Source organism: Cetorhinus maximus, chromosome 30 (assembly GCF_964194155.1).
Source record: "Cetorhinus maximus chromosome 30, sCetMax3.hap1.1, whole genome shotgun sequence".
Lineage (NCBI taxonomy): Eukaryota > Metazoa > Chordata > Chondrichthyes > Lamniformes > Cetorhinidae > Cetorhinus > Cetorhinus maximus.
In genome coordinates, this window is record NC_135908.1 from 8,011,655 (window position 1) to 8,028,477 (window position 16,823).

The window sequence follows — 16,823 nt, forward strand, 5'->3', positions numbered from 1 at the left end:
CCCAGTATTCAGCTCCACCAGCTTCGACAGGCCTGAATGTTTCTGGTCGGATGTATAATGGGTGACTGATGTAACAATTACCTTGGGGTCATCACTTGACACCCACTTCCAACCCCATGTGTTCCCTCGTGCGCTGTTTAGTCAGTTGACTGAATCAGACCCTTTTTGATCAGCGCTCTACACATCATCTTCCTCCCGTCCCTGTCTAAGGTGCTGATGCTGAGTGAGCTGAGAGTTCTAATGGTTCCCACATCTCAGTCAAGCGGCCTCACGCTCTGTCGGTTTTAAGCAGGAGACAGAGTTTTCACAAGGTTATCTGGCTTGTGGCAGGGAAACCGCTTATAACGACACCATTTTTTTGATCCTTTGGTGTCAGCTCTCCCTATCCTTAGAATTCACCATGTTGGATTGTTCACCCATGAATAGGGAACGTGGGCTGGGTTACACCATGGCGAGACAGTTAGTTTTACCCTCTTGATGATATCCTGTTGCAACATAATCCCGTTGAATACGAGAAGATCCATAGGTTCAAACACACACTCCCACACTCACTCCCACACTCCTAAATACACACAATCAATCGCCACAATACACACACACGCACACATACATACCCACACGCACAACAAATCCACATACCCACTCGCAGACTTTCACCCACACACACACGCACACATACATACCCACACACACAACAAACCCACATACCCACTCGCAGACTTTCACCCACACACACACGCACACATACATACCCACACACACAACAAACCCACACACCCACTCGCAGACTTTCACCCACACACACATGCATACATACACACACTTACACATACACCCACACGTGCACACACACAACACAAACCCAATACATACACAACACACACCTAACACCTACACACACGTACAACACATTCTCAAACACGCACACATCCCCTCCACACACGCTCCCTAGCCCAGGAAGGATGGGGAGAATCATTCTCGATGTAACTCCCAAGGAGCAGGGTTAATGGCACAAAATGGATCCCAATAATGGGACAGCTGGTGTGGAAAATTGAAAAATGTCACAATGGTGCAGCAGAGGGAGCTCTATGATTGGGTTCATTATAATTAGCAGTTTAATGAGGAATGTGTATAGTAGCAGTAAACAGGCAGCAACCCAGCCAAAGTAAATTTTACTTAAATTGATCTTTGAAGCTCAAAAGGTAGGCTTTCAGAATGCACATCCCCAGCACCTCATCCCCCTCCCCATACAGCAATACGCAGAGGGGCACCGACAATTTCCTAAAAGGTGTTCCCAGTTGAGGTTCCATACTTGGAAGGTTCAAATGGAAAATGTAACCTGCCCCTGTATTAACTTTGGATCAACTGCGTTTCAGAGCCTTGTACTAAAGTATTAAAGCATCTCTCCTCGATCAGAAGCTTATCTTTTAACTTGCTGCAGAGCTGATGATTATTTTAATCATCGTTTGGAGCTGGGCTGTTTAGCAGAACATCAAATCCAATATGAGATCAGTGAATCCGCACAGGCTGGGGTTGGGATCTGGGCCTTTGCTGCACTTTGGGCCTCGGGAGCTTTTCAAGTGAGATCCGCACAGTATCATTTTCACAGGTTTTATCACATTTTTCGATAAACTAGGAGTTTGTGTTCAGCTTTACCCCAGTGTTTAAAACACACTGAGAGACAACCTAAAAGGACATGGTTAAAAGTGACTGTCTCAATGTTCGAGTGGAAGAAGTTAACAAATTTGACAACGTAACAAGTTCTGGTGTTGTAATGGAAAAGGCCCAGATGGAGAAACACCCAAAAAAGCTAAACGCTGCAGTCTCTGTTAATATAGACATCCTTTTAGTCATCATCTCAGGAAAGCCACCTCTAAACAAATATAGAATACAACAAGTCAAACTTTAAAACCCACAGACAAACAGGAAGTAATACACCGAGCAAGGGCTTCTCGAAAACAGATTCTACATGAACCACTATTCATCAGAATGTTTCCCTCCGATTCCTGAAACATTCTGAACCCACAGTCTTACACCTTCATCCACCTCCCCACACAAGTTGGATGATTCACTGCACGCTCCCCGACTCTAACTCATACTGCTCACATCACACATTCTGTTCTCATTACTCTGTATCTAACCTCATCCTGTACCTATTCTGGGAGTGTTTGATGGGGACAGTGTAGAGGGAGCTTTACTCTGTATCGAACCCCGTGCTGTACCTGTCCTGGGAGTGTTTGATGGGGACAGTGTAGAGGGAGCTTTACTCTGTATCTAACCCTATCCTGTACCTGACCTGGGAGTGTTTGATGGGGACAGTGTAGAGGGAGCTTTACTCTGTACCTAACCCTGTGCTGTACCTGTCCTGGGAGTGTTTGATGGGGACAGTGTAGAGGGAGCTTTACTCTGTATCTAACCCCGTGCTGTACCTGTCCTGGGGGTATTTGATGGGGACAGTGTAGAGAGAGCTTTACTCTGTATCTAACCCTGTGCTTTACCTATTCTGGGAGTGTTTGATGGGACAGTGTAGAGAGAGCTTTACTATGTATCTAACCCCATGCTGTACCTGTCCTGGGAGTGTTTGATGGGGACAGTGTAGAGGGAGCTTTACTCTGTATCTAACCCCGTGCTGTACCTATCCTGGGAGTGTTTGATGGGGACAGTATAGAGGGAGCTTTATTCTGTATCTAACCCTGTGCTGTACCTGTTCTGGGAGTTTTTGATGGGGACAGTGTAGAGGGAGCTTTACTCTGTATCTAACCCCGTGCTGTACCTGTCCTGGGAGTGTTTGATGGGGACAGTGTAGAGGGAGATTTACTCTGTATCTAACCCCGTGCTGTACCTATTCTGGGAGTGTTTGATGGGGACAGTGTAGAGGGAGCTTTATTCTGTATCTAACCCCGTGCTGTACCTGTTCTGGGAGTTTTTGATGGGGACAGTGCAAAGGGAGCTTTACTCTGTACCTAACCCTGTGCTGTACCTGTCCTGGGAGTGTTTGATGGGGACAGTGTAGAGGGAGCTTTACTCTGTATCTAACCCCGTGCTGTACCTGTCCTGGGGGTATTTGATGGGGACAGTGTAGAGGGAGCTTTATTCTGTATCTAACCCTGTGCTGTACCTGTTCTGGGAGTTTTTGATGGGGACAGTGTAGAGGGAGCTTTATTCTGTATCTAACCCTGTGCTGTACCTGTTTTGGGAATTTTTGATGGGGACAGTGTAGAGGGAGCTTTACTCTGTATCTAACCCCATGCTGTACCTGTCCTGGGGGTGTTTGATGGGGACAGTGTAGAGAGAGCTTTACTCTGTATCTAACCCCGTGCTGTACCTGTCCTGGGAGTGTTTGATGGGGACAGTGTAGAGGGAGCTTTATTCTGTATCTAACCCTGTGCTGTACCTGCCTTGGCAGTGGTTGTTAGGGACAAGGGGTGCCTGAAATGGAAAGTGTTCCATGCCCTAATAGCTCTTGTCTTCAACAGAAATATTCTCCCATGTGAGCTGTAAAATGTTGGATTATTTAGCTTGGAATCTGAAGCGGAACTCTTCCCTGCTTCCAATGAACCTGAAGGGGTGATCCATGTACAGGAGCAAGGTACTTACAGAATTAAAACCATCTCCTCATGTAGGTCCTGCAGAGTGTTGAGTAGTGCTGGTAAACCCTGCTGATAATAGTGCTGGTGATGGACCTCTGCTGATTTGACAGCAAGTACATACTGATTGTGGAGTAGGTGCATCTTCATGGTGGATTTGACATATTTATCCTTCATTCTGTCCCGGTCTCTGTCTGGATAAAAAAAAACACTCATATTCAGGGAATTTTTTTTACACAAAACGGTTGAACTCACCGAGGCGAGGGATTTTAACGTGAGGGAATTGCTTCACCAATCTTTCCAACCGGGCAATGGGTCACAGGCTGGTGAGCATGAAATCAAAATTTACACCCTGCCCCGTGCTTCCCCCTCCCCCCTCCCCCCCCCCTCCCCCCTCCCCCCCCCCTCCCCCCCCTCCCCCCTCCTCCCCCCCTCCCCCCCTCCCCCCCTCCCCCCTCCTCCCCCCCCCACCCTCCCCCCTCCCCCCTCCCCCTTCCCCCCTCCCCCCCTTCCCCCCTCCCCCCTCCCCCCTCCCCCCCCTCCCCCCTCCACCCCCCCCCCCACCCCACCCCACCACTTCCAAACCCCCAGCCCCCCACTGCCTGCACCCCCTCAATGCTAGTATCAAGCCCAGGTTAGAAACAGCACAGATGACGGCACCAATGGATCAATCTCTCCTTTCCCACTCCAGCCCATCAGTGACATTTTCGGGCAAGATCATCAACTCAGAGGCAATTTTAAATGGGATCCAAACAGTCCAAACTCAGCTATGAAAGACCCTCGCAGCTATCGGAGGAGGAGATCTCCATCTTGAACCCAGGTTCCTAATTCTGTAGGAGCAGGGTGCCATTTTTCTTAAATATTCACCCTGAAAGGTGACAACAACGTGCATTTGTATGGTGCCTTTTTTAACACAGGAAACCATCGCTGTGCTTCACAGAAGCATTACCAGGTAATATTTGACAGGAAACAGTTAAGGAGGTGTTAGAGCAGGTGAGGGAAAGGTTGCTGAAAGAGGTAGGCTTTAAGGAGCAGTGTCCCAAGGTGTGAATGCTTTAACTGTGTGCAGCAGTGTCCTGTTTACCTGTCTGCTCTTATTGTTGCACTCACCTTTACTGGCCTCCTGAAATTTCCGCTTTGCTGAGTTAGTCTCCTTGACTTGCTGCCGATACTGCAACTTCAGCCTCTCAGTCTCGCTCTGTGTGCTCTGTAAGTCACAGCAGTTTGAGTTAAACACAGGAACACGCAGACACAAAGCCAAGTGCTGACTGAGGCACTCTCAAACTCAGCCGTTCGAAGGAAATGAATTTTGCTCGAGGGGCTCCGGTGAAAGGCTAAGGCCACTGGTGAGAAGTTAAAAGGAGGAGCAAGATGAGGTACAATAGGGGCATCGGCTACAGAATGAGATTTAAAGAGACGTGGGTTGTGGGGGTTCTGGGACGATAGGGTGGGGGACGAGGGGAGGAGTTCCCAGATGGAAAAGCGAGAGTAGGAAACGGAATAACGCTGCTTTGTTTCAACACAAGGGAGGCCATGGGGATTAAAGAACTGTAAATTAAGTGGCATTGATTCATTGGAAGGGAATCCCTGTTGGTGAATGGGATTGTCGGGGTGGGGGGGAGGGGATATTAAATGGGTGGGTAGAGTCAGTGATAGGGGAGAGTGTACATGGGGCTGTGGGAGGGGATTAAATGGGTGGGTAGAGTCAGTGATAGGGGAGAGTGTACATGGGGCTGTGGGAGGGGATTAAATGGGTGGGTAGAGTCAGTGATAGGGGAGAGTGTACATGGGGCTGTGGGAGGGGATTAAATGGGTGGGTAGAGTCAGTGATAGGGGAGGGTGTACATGGGGCTGTGGGAGGGGATTAAATGGGTGAGTAGAGTCAGTGATAGGGGAGGGTGTACATGGGGCTGTGGGAGGGGATTAAATGGTTGGGTAGAGTCAGTGATAGGGGAGAGTATACATGGGGCTGTGGGAGGGGATTAAATGGTTGGGTAGAGTCAGTGATAGGGGAGAGTGTACATGGGGCTGTGGGAGGGGATTAAATGGGTGGGTAGAGTCAGTGATAGGGGAGGGTGTACATGGGGCTGTGGGAGGGGATTAAATGGGTGAGTAGAGTCAGTGATAGGGGAGGGTGTACATGGGGCTGTGGGAGGGGATTAAATGGGTGGGTAGAGTCAGTGATAGGGGAGAGTGTACATGGGGCTGTGGGAGGGGATTAAATGGGTGAGTAGAGTCAGTGATAGGGGAGGGTGTACATGGGGCTGTGGGAGGGGATTAAATGGGTGGGTAGAGTCAGTGATAGGGGAGAGTGTACATGGGGCTGTGGGAGGGGATTAAATGGGTGGGTAGAGTCAGTGATAGGGGAGAGTGTACATGGGGCTGTGGGAGGGGATTAAATGGGTGGGTAGAGTCAGTGATAGGGGAGAGTGTACATGGGGCTGTGGGAGGGGATTAAATGGGTGGGTAGAGTCAGTGATAGGGGAGAGTGTACATGGGGCTGTGGGAGGGGATTAAATGGGTGGGTAGAGTCAGTGATAGGGGAGGGTGTACATGGGGCTGTGGGAGGGGATTAAATGGGTGGATAGAGTCAGTGATAGGGGAGAGTGTACATGGGGCTGTGGGAGGGGATTAAATGGGTGGGTAGAGTCAGTGATAGGGGAGAGTGTACATGGGGCTGTGGGAGGGGATTAAATGGGTGGGTAGATAGAGAAAAACTCTTGGTGGCAAAGTCCAGAATAAGCGCAAAGAACCTTAAAATTAGAGGCAGACTGTTCAGGAGTGATGCCAGGAATTTGACACAGAAGGGGAGTGGAGATCTGGAACCCTCTCTCCCAAAGAGCTGTTGAGGCTGGATATAAATGGAAAATTTCAAAGCTGAGATTGACAGACCTTTTTCTTCTCTCAGCAATGGTATTGAGGGTTAAGAAACCAAGGGATAGTGGAGAGCGGTCAGTATATTGGGAAGGTTTATAGAGGATTGCGGAGAGGGGTCAGTGTAATGGGAATGTTTATGTGGGATTACGGATAGTGGTCAGTGTAGCAGGAACATTTATGAGGGATTATGGATAGTGGTCGGTGTAGCGGGAATGTTTATGTGGGATTGTGGATAGTGGTCGGTGTAGTGGGAATGTTTATGAGGGATTATGGATAGTGGTCAGTGTAGTAGGAATGTTTATGTGGGATTATGGATAGTGGTCAGTGTAGCGAGAATGTTTATGTGGGATTGTGGATAGTGGTCGGTGTAGTGGGAATGTTTATGAGGGATTGTGGATAGTGGTCAGTGTAGTGGGAATGTTTATGAGGGATTGTGGAGAGCGGTCAGTGTAGTGGGAATGTTTATGAGGGATTATGGATAGTGGTCAGTGTAGCGGGAATATTTATGAGGGATTGTGGATAGTGGTCAGTGTAGTGGGAATGTTTATGAGGGATTGTGGAGAGTGGTCAGTGTAGTGGGAATGTTTATGAGGGATTGTGGAGAGCGGTCAGTGTAGTGGGAATGTTTATGAGGGATTATGGATAGTGGTCAGTGTAGCGGGAATGTTTATGAGGGATTGTGGATAGTGGTCAGTGTAGTGGGAATGTTTATGAGGGGTTATGGATAGTGGTCAGTGTAGTGGGAATATTTATGAGGGATAGTGGATAGTGGTCAGTGTAGTGGGAATGTTTATGAAGGATTGTGGATAGTGGTCAGTGTAGTGGGAATGTTTATGAGGGATTGTGGAGAGAGGTCAGTGTAGCGGGAATGTTTATGAGGGATAGTGGATAGTGGTCAGTGTAGCGGGAATGTTTATGAGGGATAGTGGATAGTGGTCAGTGTAGCGGGAATGTTTATGAGGGATAGTGGAGGGAAGGGGAGGTTGAAGAGAAAATTAGTGAGGAAACAGAAGATAAGGAAGATATTGTGAATGTTTAAAGATATGTGAAAGGAAAGGAATGGCTTTATTTTTATAACATTGAAAAGGAGATGCAAGGCCTGCCTCCTTACCTTGATCATCTCCTGGTTGATGTGCTGCCACTGTTCACTGTAACTCTTCTTCAGCAGTTGCTTGTCACGGATTAAGAGTGTCAGTTTGTGAATCGGCCCCGAGTTCACATCCTCTGAATGTTTCCGTAACACTCGGCTTAAAACCTCCGTCTGACTCACAATCATTGACCAGGACTGAAAGTGTACACATTTTTAACATTAGTGACTCTCACAACTTTCATTCTCTCCATGAGATGCGAATCCTGTACTCAAAACGATGACTGAACAAATAGTGAAAATGTCTAACAGATGACACCATGGAAATCACTACAAATAAGAAACACAAAGCAGTGGGAGCTTTATTCTGTATCTAACCCCGTGCTGTACCTGTACTGGGAATATTTGATGGGACAGTGTAGAGGGAGCTTTACTCTGTATCGAACCCCATGCTGTTCCTGTCCTGGGAGTGTTTGATGGGACAGTGTAGAGGGAGCTTTACTCTGTATCAAACCCCGTGCTGTACCTGTCCTGGGGGTGTTTAATGGGGACAGTGTAGAGGGAGATTTACTCTGTATCTAACCCCGTGCTGTACCTGTCCTGGGAGTGTTTGATGGGGACAGTGTAGAGGGAGTTTTACTCTCTATCTAACCCTGTGCTGTACCTGTCCTGGGAGTGTTTGATGGGGACAATGTAGAGGGAGTTTTACTCTGTATCTCACCCCATGCATTTCCTGTCCTGAAAGTGTTTGATGGGGACAGTGTCAAGGGAGATTTACTCTGTATCTAACCCTGTGCTGTACCTTTCCTGTGTCATGAAGAGATATTAATGTCTATAATGTTATTGGATATTATTGTTAAATTGGAACTGTAGTAGGGTCTTGTCTGTGTGAGGTTTAATTGGATTAAAGCCAGCTAGTCTGGGTGCTTTGACGTATAGTAGCTTGAGATGTTAATTAGATAAATGTAAGGAGTAAAAGGTAAGGTGCAATTTGCATTTGTTGAATAAACCATTCAAAGGAATGGGTAAAATCTTGCATCCAGCTAGGAGACACCAAGCAATAAAATTGGTGCTATGAAAGGATTATTGCTAGGAGAGGTAAAATTAAACAAACTTAGTAATACATTGGAAAATTTATATTCAAAGGGGGAGTTAGGTATAAACAGAAAGGAGTTTATGTGTATAACTCAGAGGCATTTAAGATCTAATCAGCCTGTAAGTCCTACAACTGTGTCTGTAAAGGAACCAAATTGCAAGGAACCTGATTTTGTGCTCTGCCTGGTGTCTGTTTAAAGTCTAAGGGTTACTGTTGCCTTGGTGAAGATTTACCTGGGAATAATTAATTTGGGGATTTGTTCAAAAGTTATTATGGTGGTAATTTGTAGACATGTGTGTGTGTGTATAATTCATTGATAAATTGATAAATGTTTAATTTAGTTTTAAATAAAAACCCTCTTGAGGCTTGGTGGTCTTATTCCTGAATTCAGAGCTGCATCTCAAACATACCAATTGAAAATATAGGTTATGACAGTTGTTCAAGTTTCCCTCAGGGATTTAAACAACTCAGCCTTTACCAACTGCTGTGTCATAACCTGGGAGTGTTTGATGGGGACAGTGTAGTGGGAGCTTTATTCTGTATCTAACCCCATGCTGTACCTGTCCTGGGAGTGTTTGATGGGGACAGTGTAGAGGGAGCTTTACTCTGTATCAAACCCTGTGCTGTACCTGTCCTGGGAATGTTTGATGGGGGCAGTGTAGAGGGAGCTTTACTCTGTATCTAACTCCGTGCTGTACCTGTCCTGGGAGTGTTTGATGGGGACAGTGTAGAGAGAGCTTTACTCTGTATCTAACTCCGTGCTGTACCTGTCCTGGGAGTGTTTGATGGGGACAGTGTAGAGGGAGCTTTACTCTGTATCTAACCCCGTGCTGTACCTGTCCTGGGAGTGTTTGATGGGGACAATGTAGAGGGAGTTTTACTCTGTATCTAACCCTGTGCTGTACCTGTCCTGGGAGTGTTTGATGGGGACAGTGTAGAGGGAGCTTTACTCTGTATCTAACCCCGTGCTGTACCTGTCCTGGGAGTGTTTGATGGGGACACTGTAGCAGGAGCTTTACTCTGTATCGAATACTGTGTTACTCTGTCTCTAACACTGTGATGGTTTATTATGAGGCACCGTGGGCCACAGAGCAGGAAGCCAGGTGAAAATGCCTTGCATATTTTTACCATCATAAATGACCATCTACTTTAGTGATGTTGCTTGATGGACAAGTATTGGTCAGGACACCAGAGGGAACTCTCCTGTTCTGCTTTTCAATTGTGTAACGTGATATTTTAGGAAGGTGAGGCGGTGGGGGGAACCCGGGAGGGGAGATGGGGCCTCGGTTTAAAGCTGCACTCCCTCAGCGCTGCACTGGAAGTGTCAGCCAGCAGGATTGTGCTCCAATCTGTGGAATGTCGCTTGAACCCTAACCTTCCAGTGCCGCAACCGCTGTGTCATAACCTGGGAGTGTTTGATGGAGACATTCTCACCAGGCTTCCTGCACTGTAACTCTCTGAAGGGAGAGTGCTACCCACTGAGCCACGGCCAATGTATGTGGTCTGTTTGACTCAGTACCATGATGGGCCGTGCATTTACGCTCCGAGGCAGCTTTCAGCCGGAGAAACCAGGCGAAACCCTGGATCAGTGGGTCCCTCCTACCTTGTTGACCTGACTGATGTAATCGAGCCCTCCGGCCTGCTGGGTGTTCTCCTGCTTCTCCACTTGAGAGAACATTTGGTGAAGTAACCCTGAGTATTCCTTGTCGCTTTTGACTCGATTGCTCATCCACCGCTTCATCATCTCCAGCAGCCGGAGCTCCGAATCTTGTAAGCGTAGCAGCATGGTGTGCCCCTGGGAACACCATAGATCAGTGCTGAACCCCATCGCCCCGGAAACTGGACCTGACACGGAGAAGGAAACAAAACACAGCGTTAGGGAGAGAAGAATGAGCTGTGGAGGGTCAGACAACCCAACTCGAGCTCAGCTTCCCGGAGCTCAGCTTCCTTAGGCAGCATCTTCCAAACCCATGACCTCTACCACCTAGAAGGACAAGGGCAGCAGACACATGGCAAAACCACCACCTGGAAGTTCCCCTCCAAGTCACTCACCATCCTGACTTGGAAATATATCGCCGTTCCTTCACTGTCGCTGGGTCAAAATCCTGGAGCTCCCTCCCTAACCGCACAGTGGGTGTACCTACACCACACGGACAGCAGCGGTTCAAGAAGGCAGCTCACCACCCACCTTCTCAGGGGCAATTAGGGAAGGGCAATAAATGCCTGGCCCAGCCCAGCAAAGCCCACATCCTGTGAATGAATATAAAAAAGCTGAACATGAGCCAGTCAATCAGTTTGTAAATAAACCAGATGGATCAGCCATGACTCAATGTGTCGCATTCTTAACTCTGTGCCAGGGAGGTTGTGGGGTTCCCACTCCTGGAGACCTGAGCACAAAACTCCAGGCTGACACTCCCAGGGCAGTACTGAGGGAGTGCTGCATTGTCAGAGGTGCCATCTTCGGGATGAGCTGTTAAACCCAAGGCTCCATCTGCCTGCTCAGATGGATGCCGTGGCATTATCCTAAAGAGCAGGGGAGTTCTCCCCAGTGTCCTGGGCCAATACTTAATCCTCAAATCAACATTATTAAAAACAGATTATCTGGGCCTTATTTATATTGCTGTTTGTGGGAGTTTGCTGTGTGCAAATTGACTGCTGCATTTCCAACGTTAGAAGAAAATACCCCATTGGCTGCAAAATGCTTTGGGTGGCCAAGAAAGGCACTATATAAATGCAGATTCTTCGAGGCCTATTCTCAGAGGGCAGAGAGCTCAATGTCCAGGAAGAGAAAGATTGGGCTGTTGTGCAGGGTGAAAAATATGATTCTGGAACCTTCAACTTCAAAGCCAGGAGAGTGACAGACAATCCTGAATCATGTCCTTCACCCAGCGGCTGTGAATAGTTCATCCTGCCCAGCTCAGAGATGCAGTGGCCAATCAGAATATCGGCAACTTCAAGTGAGAGAGTTGGTTATGTACCTGGAGAGTTATTCAACAGAGTATCAGTGTTGTTCGTGTACTTTCCAACACCAGTGTTATATTGTGACATTGTTATATTATTCATAAAGAACTATGGAAATTAATTATGTGAACCTGTATCCTGGGGTATCACATCCATTAACACACAGCAGTCATGTTCTAAGTAACAATGTCTCAGTCTATCAGTCTACCAGCCACACGGAGAGCTAAAAAATATACACTTGATAAAGCTCCAGCATTTTGAGTTTAAAAGTGTGATTATTTCTAACTAATGGGAACCAGAAGACAACAACCAGGAGCTACCAGACAGAGGTCTTTACAAATCCTGCACACTCACGTCAACCAAAATAATAAGCGGCCAAACGCCCCCAGTTTTGGTAACGATTTTTGATTCCAAGATTCATAGAGAGAGATGGAGATCAACTTCTCTCTCATTTCTCATCTGTCTTGGAAATCTTGCACAATAAAATGACGATTTAAGATCAGGAACGTGTTAATGAAGTTGCTGAGCTCAGCTGAACAGCTTTCTCCCCTGTCTGAAACTTTCTGCATTGCCCAGGGATTCCTGCTGCCCTCACATGACTTACCCCTTATTCTATTGAAGGATTGTCAGCTTTGGTGACAGGAATCATTCATGTCTTCTTCTCTATCTTATTGTTATTAAACACTGGTTGTAACATGTTGATCTGTTATATTGTACAAGGGCACAGTATGTCAAGGGATGTATCAGAAAGAAAGCACTGCATTAATGTAATGCCTTTCACAGCCTCAGGATGTCCCAAAGTGCTTTGCAGCCAAAAAAGTATTTTGGGTGCATAGTTACTGTTTCTGACGTACATTGGCCAAGGGCACCAGGAAGCCATTCGCGTCCCTGACAGCCCACCCCCGCCCTTCTATATAGTGACCTTAGGATCTTTTACATTCACCTCAGAGGGCAGACATCACCTCAGTTTAAAGTCTCATCCAACAGTGCAGCGCTTCCTCAGTACTGACCCTCCGACAGTGCAGCACTCCCTCAGTACTGACCCTCCAACAGTGCAGCACTCCCTCAGTACTGACCCTGCGACAGTGCGGCGCTTCCTCAGTACTGACCCTCCGACAGTGCAGCACTCCCTCAGTACTGACCCTCCGACAGTGTGGCGCTCCCTCAGTACTGACCCTCCGACAGTGCAGCACTCCCTCAGTACTGACCCTCCGACAGTGCAGCACTCCCTCAGTACTGACCCTCCGACAGTGCAGCACTCCCTCAGTACTGACCCTCTGACAGTGCGGCACTCCCTCAGTACTGACCCTCCGACAGTGCAGCACTCCCTCAGTACTGACCCTCCACCAGTGCGGTACTCCCTCATCACAAGCCCACTGACTCCCACAGCTACCTTGACTACAGCTTCTCACACCCCTGCTTCCTGTAAGGGACTCCATCCCATTCTCTCAGTTCCTTCGCCTCCATCACATCTGTTCCAATGATACCACTTTCCAAAACGGCGCTTCTGACATGTCTTCCTTCTTCCTTATCCGAGGTTTCCCGCCCAGCGCAGTGACAGGGCCCTCAACCGAGTCTGACCCATCTCCCACGCCTCTCTTATGCCCACATGTCCGTCCTTGACCTGCTGCAATGTTCCCGTGAAGCTCAACGCAAACTGGAGGAACAGCACCTCATCTTCCGACTAGGCACTTAACAGCCTTCCAGACTTAACATTGAGTTCAACAACTTCAGACCATGAACTCTCTCCTCTATCCTCACCCCTTTCTGATCCCTTTTTTAAAATTTATTTTTATCTCTTTATTTTTATTCATTGTTTTTTCCCCATTTTTTATCCCCCCCCTTTTTAATCCCTTCTTCCGCCCATTTTCCCCAACCACCACTCCCTTCCCTCACCCCACCCCCAGAAGGGCCATCCATTACTTGTTCTATGTTGTGCTCTCAGACAGCGCTGACCCTGGTTCTGCTATTAACACATCCCATTCTGCTATCTTACCTTTATGCCACTATCAGCACCTCCTTTAATCTTCACCACTGCCATTAACACCCCATTTGTCTTGTGTCCATGACATATTTGTCAATCTCTCCCTAGCCCCCACCTATCGCTGGCCTTCTATCCAGCTTCACCTGCTCCATCCCCCCCTTAAACAGCACAGATATCGTCCTATATCTACTTGTCTTTTAGTTCTGAAGAAGAGTCATTCGGACTCGAAACGTTAACTGTTTCTCTCTCCGCAGATGCTGTCAGACCTGCCGAGTTTTTCCAGCATTTTCTGTTTTTACTCCCTCATTACTGACACTCTGCCAGTGCAGCACCCTCTTGGTAGTGCACTGGACTGTCAGCCTGGATTATACATGGATGCGTTGGGCAGTCAGTGATTGCCTGGCTAAAATATGCATGGATGCCAAAACAACTGGAATGGGAGTGGGTGGGATGCTCTCTAGGTCAGGTGAGAATCCCACCTGAGTTTTTAACGTGAAGAAAGTTTTATTTGCACGAGGTATTTGGGAGCTAAGCCCTTGAGGACTCTGTACCCCAGCGCTACCTCACAACAGCAGAGGAGGAACTGGAAATTAAAGCAGCCGGCTTCAGGAAGCTTAGAACTATTTATTTAGTTGAAAGCCAGTTACACTTGCAGAACTAACAAAGACTTGAATTTCAGGAACTGGAACAGGAAACCGTGAGAACACAATTTTTAAGATCACGTCTGACCCTGCACCGTACAATGAAAGGACTTTTATTTCCACAGCACCTTTCACAACCTCGGGAGGTGCCAAATGGCCTTACAGTCAATTAATTATTTTTAAAACTGCGGTCAATGTTGTAGTGTGACAGCCAATTTGTGCACAGCAAGCTCCCATAAACAGCAGTGAGATAATGACCTTATCACCTGGTGATGTTGGTTGGGGCATAAACATTGGCTTGGGGAGAACTCCCCTGCTCTTCTTTGAAACAGTGCCATGGGGGTCTATTACATTCACCTCAAGAGGGCAAAGTGGGCCTCTGTTCAATATCTCTTCCAAAAGACAGCACCTCTGACAATGTAGCACTCCCTCATTACTGCACTCAGTGTCAGGCTAAATCTTTGTGTTCAAGCCTCTGGTGTGGGACTTGAACCCACAACCTTCTGCCTCGGAGGTGTGTGAGCGCTCCCCACCATGTCACAACAAGAGATGAGAGGATTCCAAAACAACAAAGGAGTCTCCAGTTTAGTGATGAAGTGAATCTTCAAGTGTAAGCATATATAAAAATGGCGCAGAACAGGCTGCAATTAACCTTTACGATAATGTCCTACTGTTAGAAGACTGAACAATTATATGATCTAATTACAGAACATCAATGAATTATTTTTGTACAATGACTTCCCTTACTATTTCTCAATCTTAACCTCTGGAATGATCATTACCTAGGGGTACTCAGTCAGCATGGGATCAGATAAGACTCGGATCAAACAGTGGTTACTGGGTGTTAGACAATAAGATGTGGGAGCGGAAGTAGGCCATTCAGCCCATCGAGTCTGCCCCGCCATTCAATGGGATCATGGCTAATTTGCTAATCCTCAACTCCACTTTCCCACCAGAGCAGCTGGCACCTGGTGTAGGGCGAGCACCCGATTTTAATGTAAGGTCACCCCTTGAAGGCGCGTAGAGTTTGTGCTGCTTCTCCTTTCAGTCCAGACTCTGTTGCAATGCCTCTGTTTGTGACCCAGCGCTAAGTCACAGCTCGCAGGCGCAGAGAAGCTGTTGGTCACAGGATGTGAGATACCATCTCGGCTTTGTTGCTGCCTCATCTTATATACCAAATTGATAAAAATTGAAAAAGGTTTCTGCCCAGACTCAAGGGCCAAATGCCTTTGAATTGACCACGAGGCTGGTGCAATTTCCTGCAGCAAGTGCTGCTGTCTGGTTGCTGTTGCTCATGGTTCTCTCTGTCTCCAACACCTCCCCACCAACTTTTCCTTTTTCTGTTAGATGTCAGCCTGGTCAGCAGCACCCTCACTTTTCAACTCGGTCTAAATTCCACCCCAAATTTTTTAACACCAGGGCCAACACGAAGTGGGGTGCTACAAGGCTGAGGGTGCCGTCTTTTGAACGAGATGTCAAACTGTGGGCCCTTTCTGCCCTTTCAGACGGAAGGAAAAGATTCACGTAGCATTGTTCAAAGAAGAGCAGGGGGGTGGGGAGTTCACCCCCGGAACGAAAACAGAAAATGCTGAACCAGCGCAGCAGATCTGGCAGCATCTGTGAAGAGAGGAACAGAGTTGACGTTTCGGATCCGTGTTGCGACTCTTCAGAGCCTCATACGAGAGTCAAATGGGCTTGAAACGTTAACTCTTTCTCTCTTCACAGATGCTGCCAGATCTGCTGAGTTTTTTTTCCCCAGCATTTTCTGTTTTTATCTCAGATCTCCAGCATCCACAGTATTTTGCTTTTGTTCTAGTGTTCTGTCCTATGTTCTGGCCAATGTTTAGCCCTCGACCAAAATCATGAAAAGCAGACAAATTGCTGATTTGTCTCATTTCTGTTTTGGGGGGTTTGCTGTGCACTGTTTGGTTGCTGAGAGTCTTACAAAAGCAATAGCTTTTCAAAAAGTGCTTCACTGGCTTCACGTTGAAGTGCCCTGAGGTGGCGAAAGGGGCAATAGAAACACAAGCCGGTCTATTTTTTTTATTCGTGGTTGATGATGAGCTGCTTGCTCTCATCCAGAACTGTGACGGTGGGTGGGGGTGGGAAGGGAGGCAAGGGAGGAGTGGGAGGAGGGTGAGTGGGGGTAACTGCACCTGGCCCCAGGTTCACTGAGCTGGGGAAAGATGAACTTCCACCCTCTTTAACTCAACACAGCGACTCCTGGTGGTAGTGACAGTGAGGCAGTGCATGGTAAATGAGAAGGGATGAGGACCATCTGTCCATTAAATGATATATCTTAAGGTCAACAAGAAGGACATTTGTCTGAGTATCTGTTGGTGAGGAGGAAACTCGCACACCTTTAATTGACACTGCATGGCAGACTATCAGATTCACCATTCTCCAGAAAGCAGGTAGGGCCCTGGCTTCCAGCTCCTACCCAGAAAAGTTAGACCGAAGGGTGAAATCAGGATAGTTAGAAGGGCTTCCAACAGTTGGGCGACAATTTCACATTGGCCACCTGGTGGGGTTGCCAACTCCGCCTGGGTATCCTGGAGGCTACGTCACATGACTTCCCAGCTCAAGCCAG

The 16,823-nt window shown here is 47.6% G+C and overlaps 1 protein-coding gene across 3 annotated transcripts in view; it reads right to left on the reverse strand.

Annotated features, from left to right (window-relative positions):
• fes (FES proto-oncogene, tyrosine kinase) overlaps positions 1–16,823 on the reverse strand; it is a 43,419-nt gene that overhangs the window by 17,482 nt on the left and 9,114 nt on the right. For 2 of the 3 annotated variants that reach the window (XM_078532387.1, XM_078532388.1), the window contains exons 2-5: positions 10,251–10,492; positions 7,576–7,749; positions 4,698–4,794; positions 3,598–3,781 (exon numbers count right to left, since the gene is read on the reverse strand). In XM_078532387.1, the coding sequence (XP_078388513.1) occupies positions 3,598–3,781; positions 4,698–4,794; positions 7,576–7,749; positions 10,251–10,475 (680 nt within the window). In that variant the 5' untranslated portion in view covers positions 10,476–10,492. The remainder of the gene's footprint in view (positions 1–3,597; positions 3,782–4,697; positions 4,795–7,575; positions 7,750–10,250; positions 10,493–16,823) is intronic. The other variant, XM_078532389.1, reaches the window with a different exon arrangement.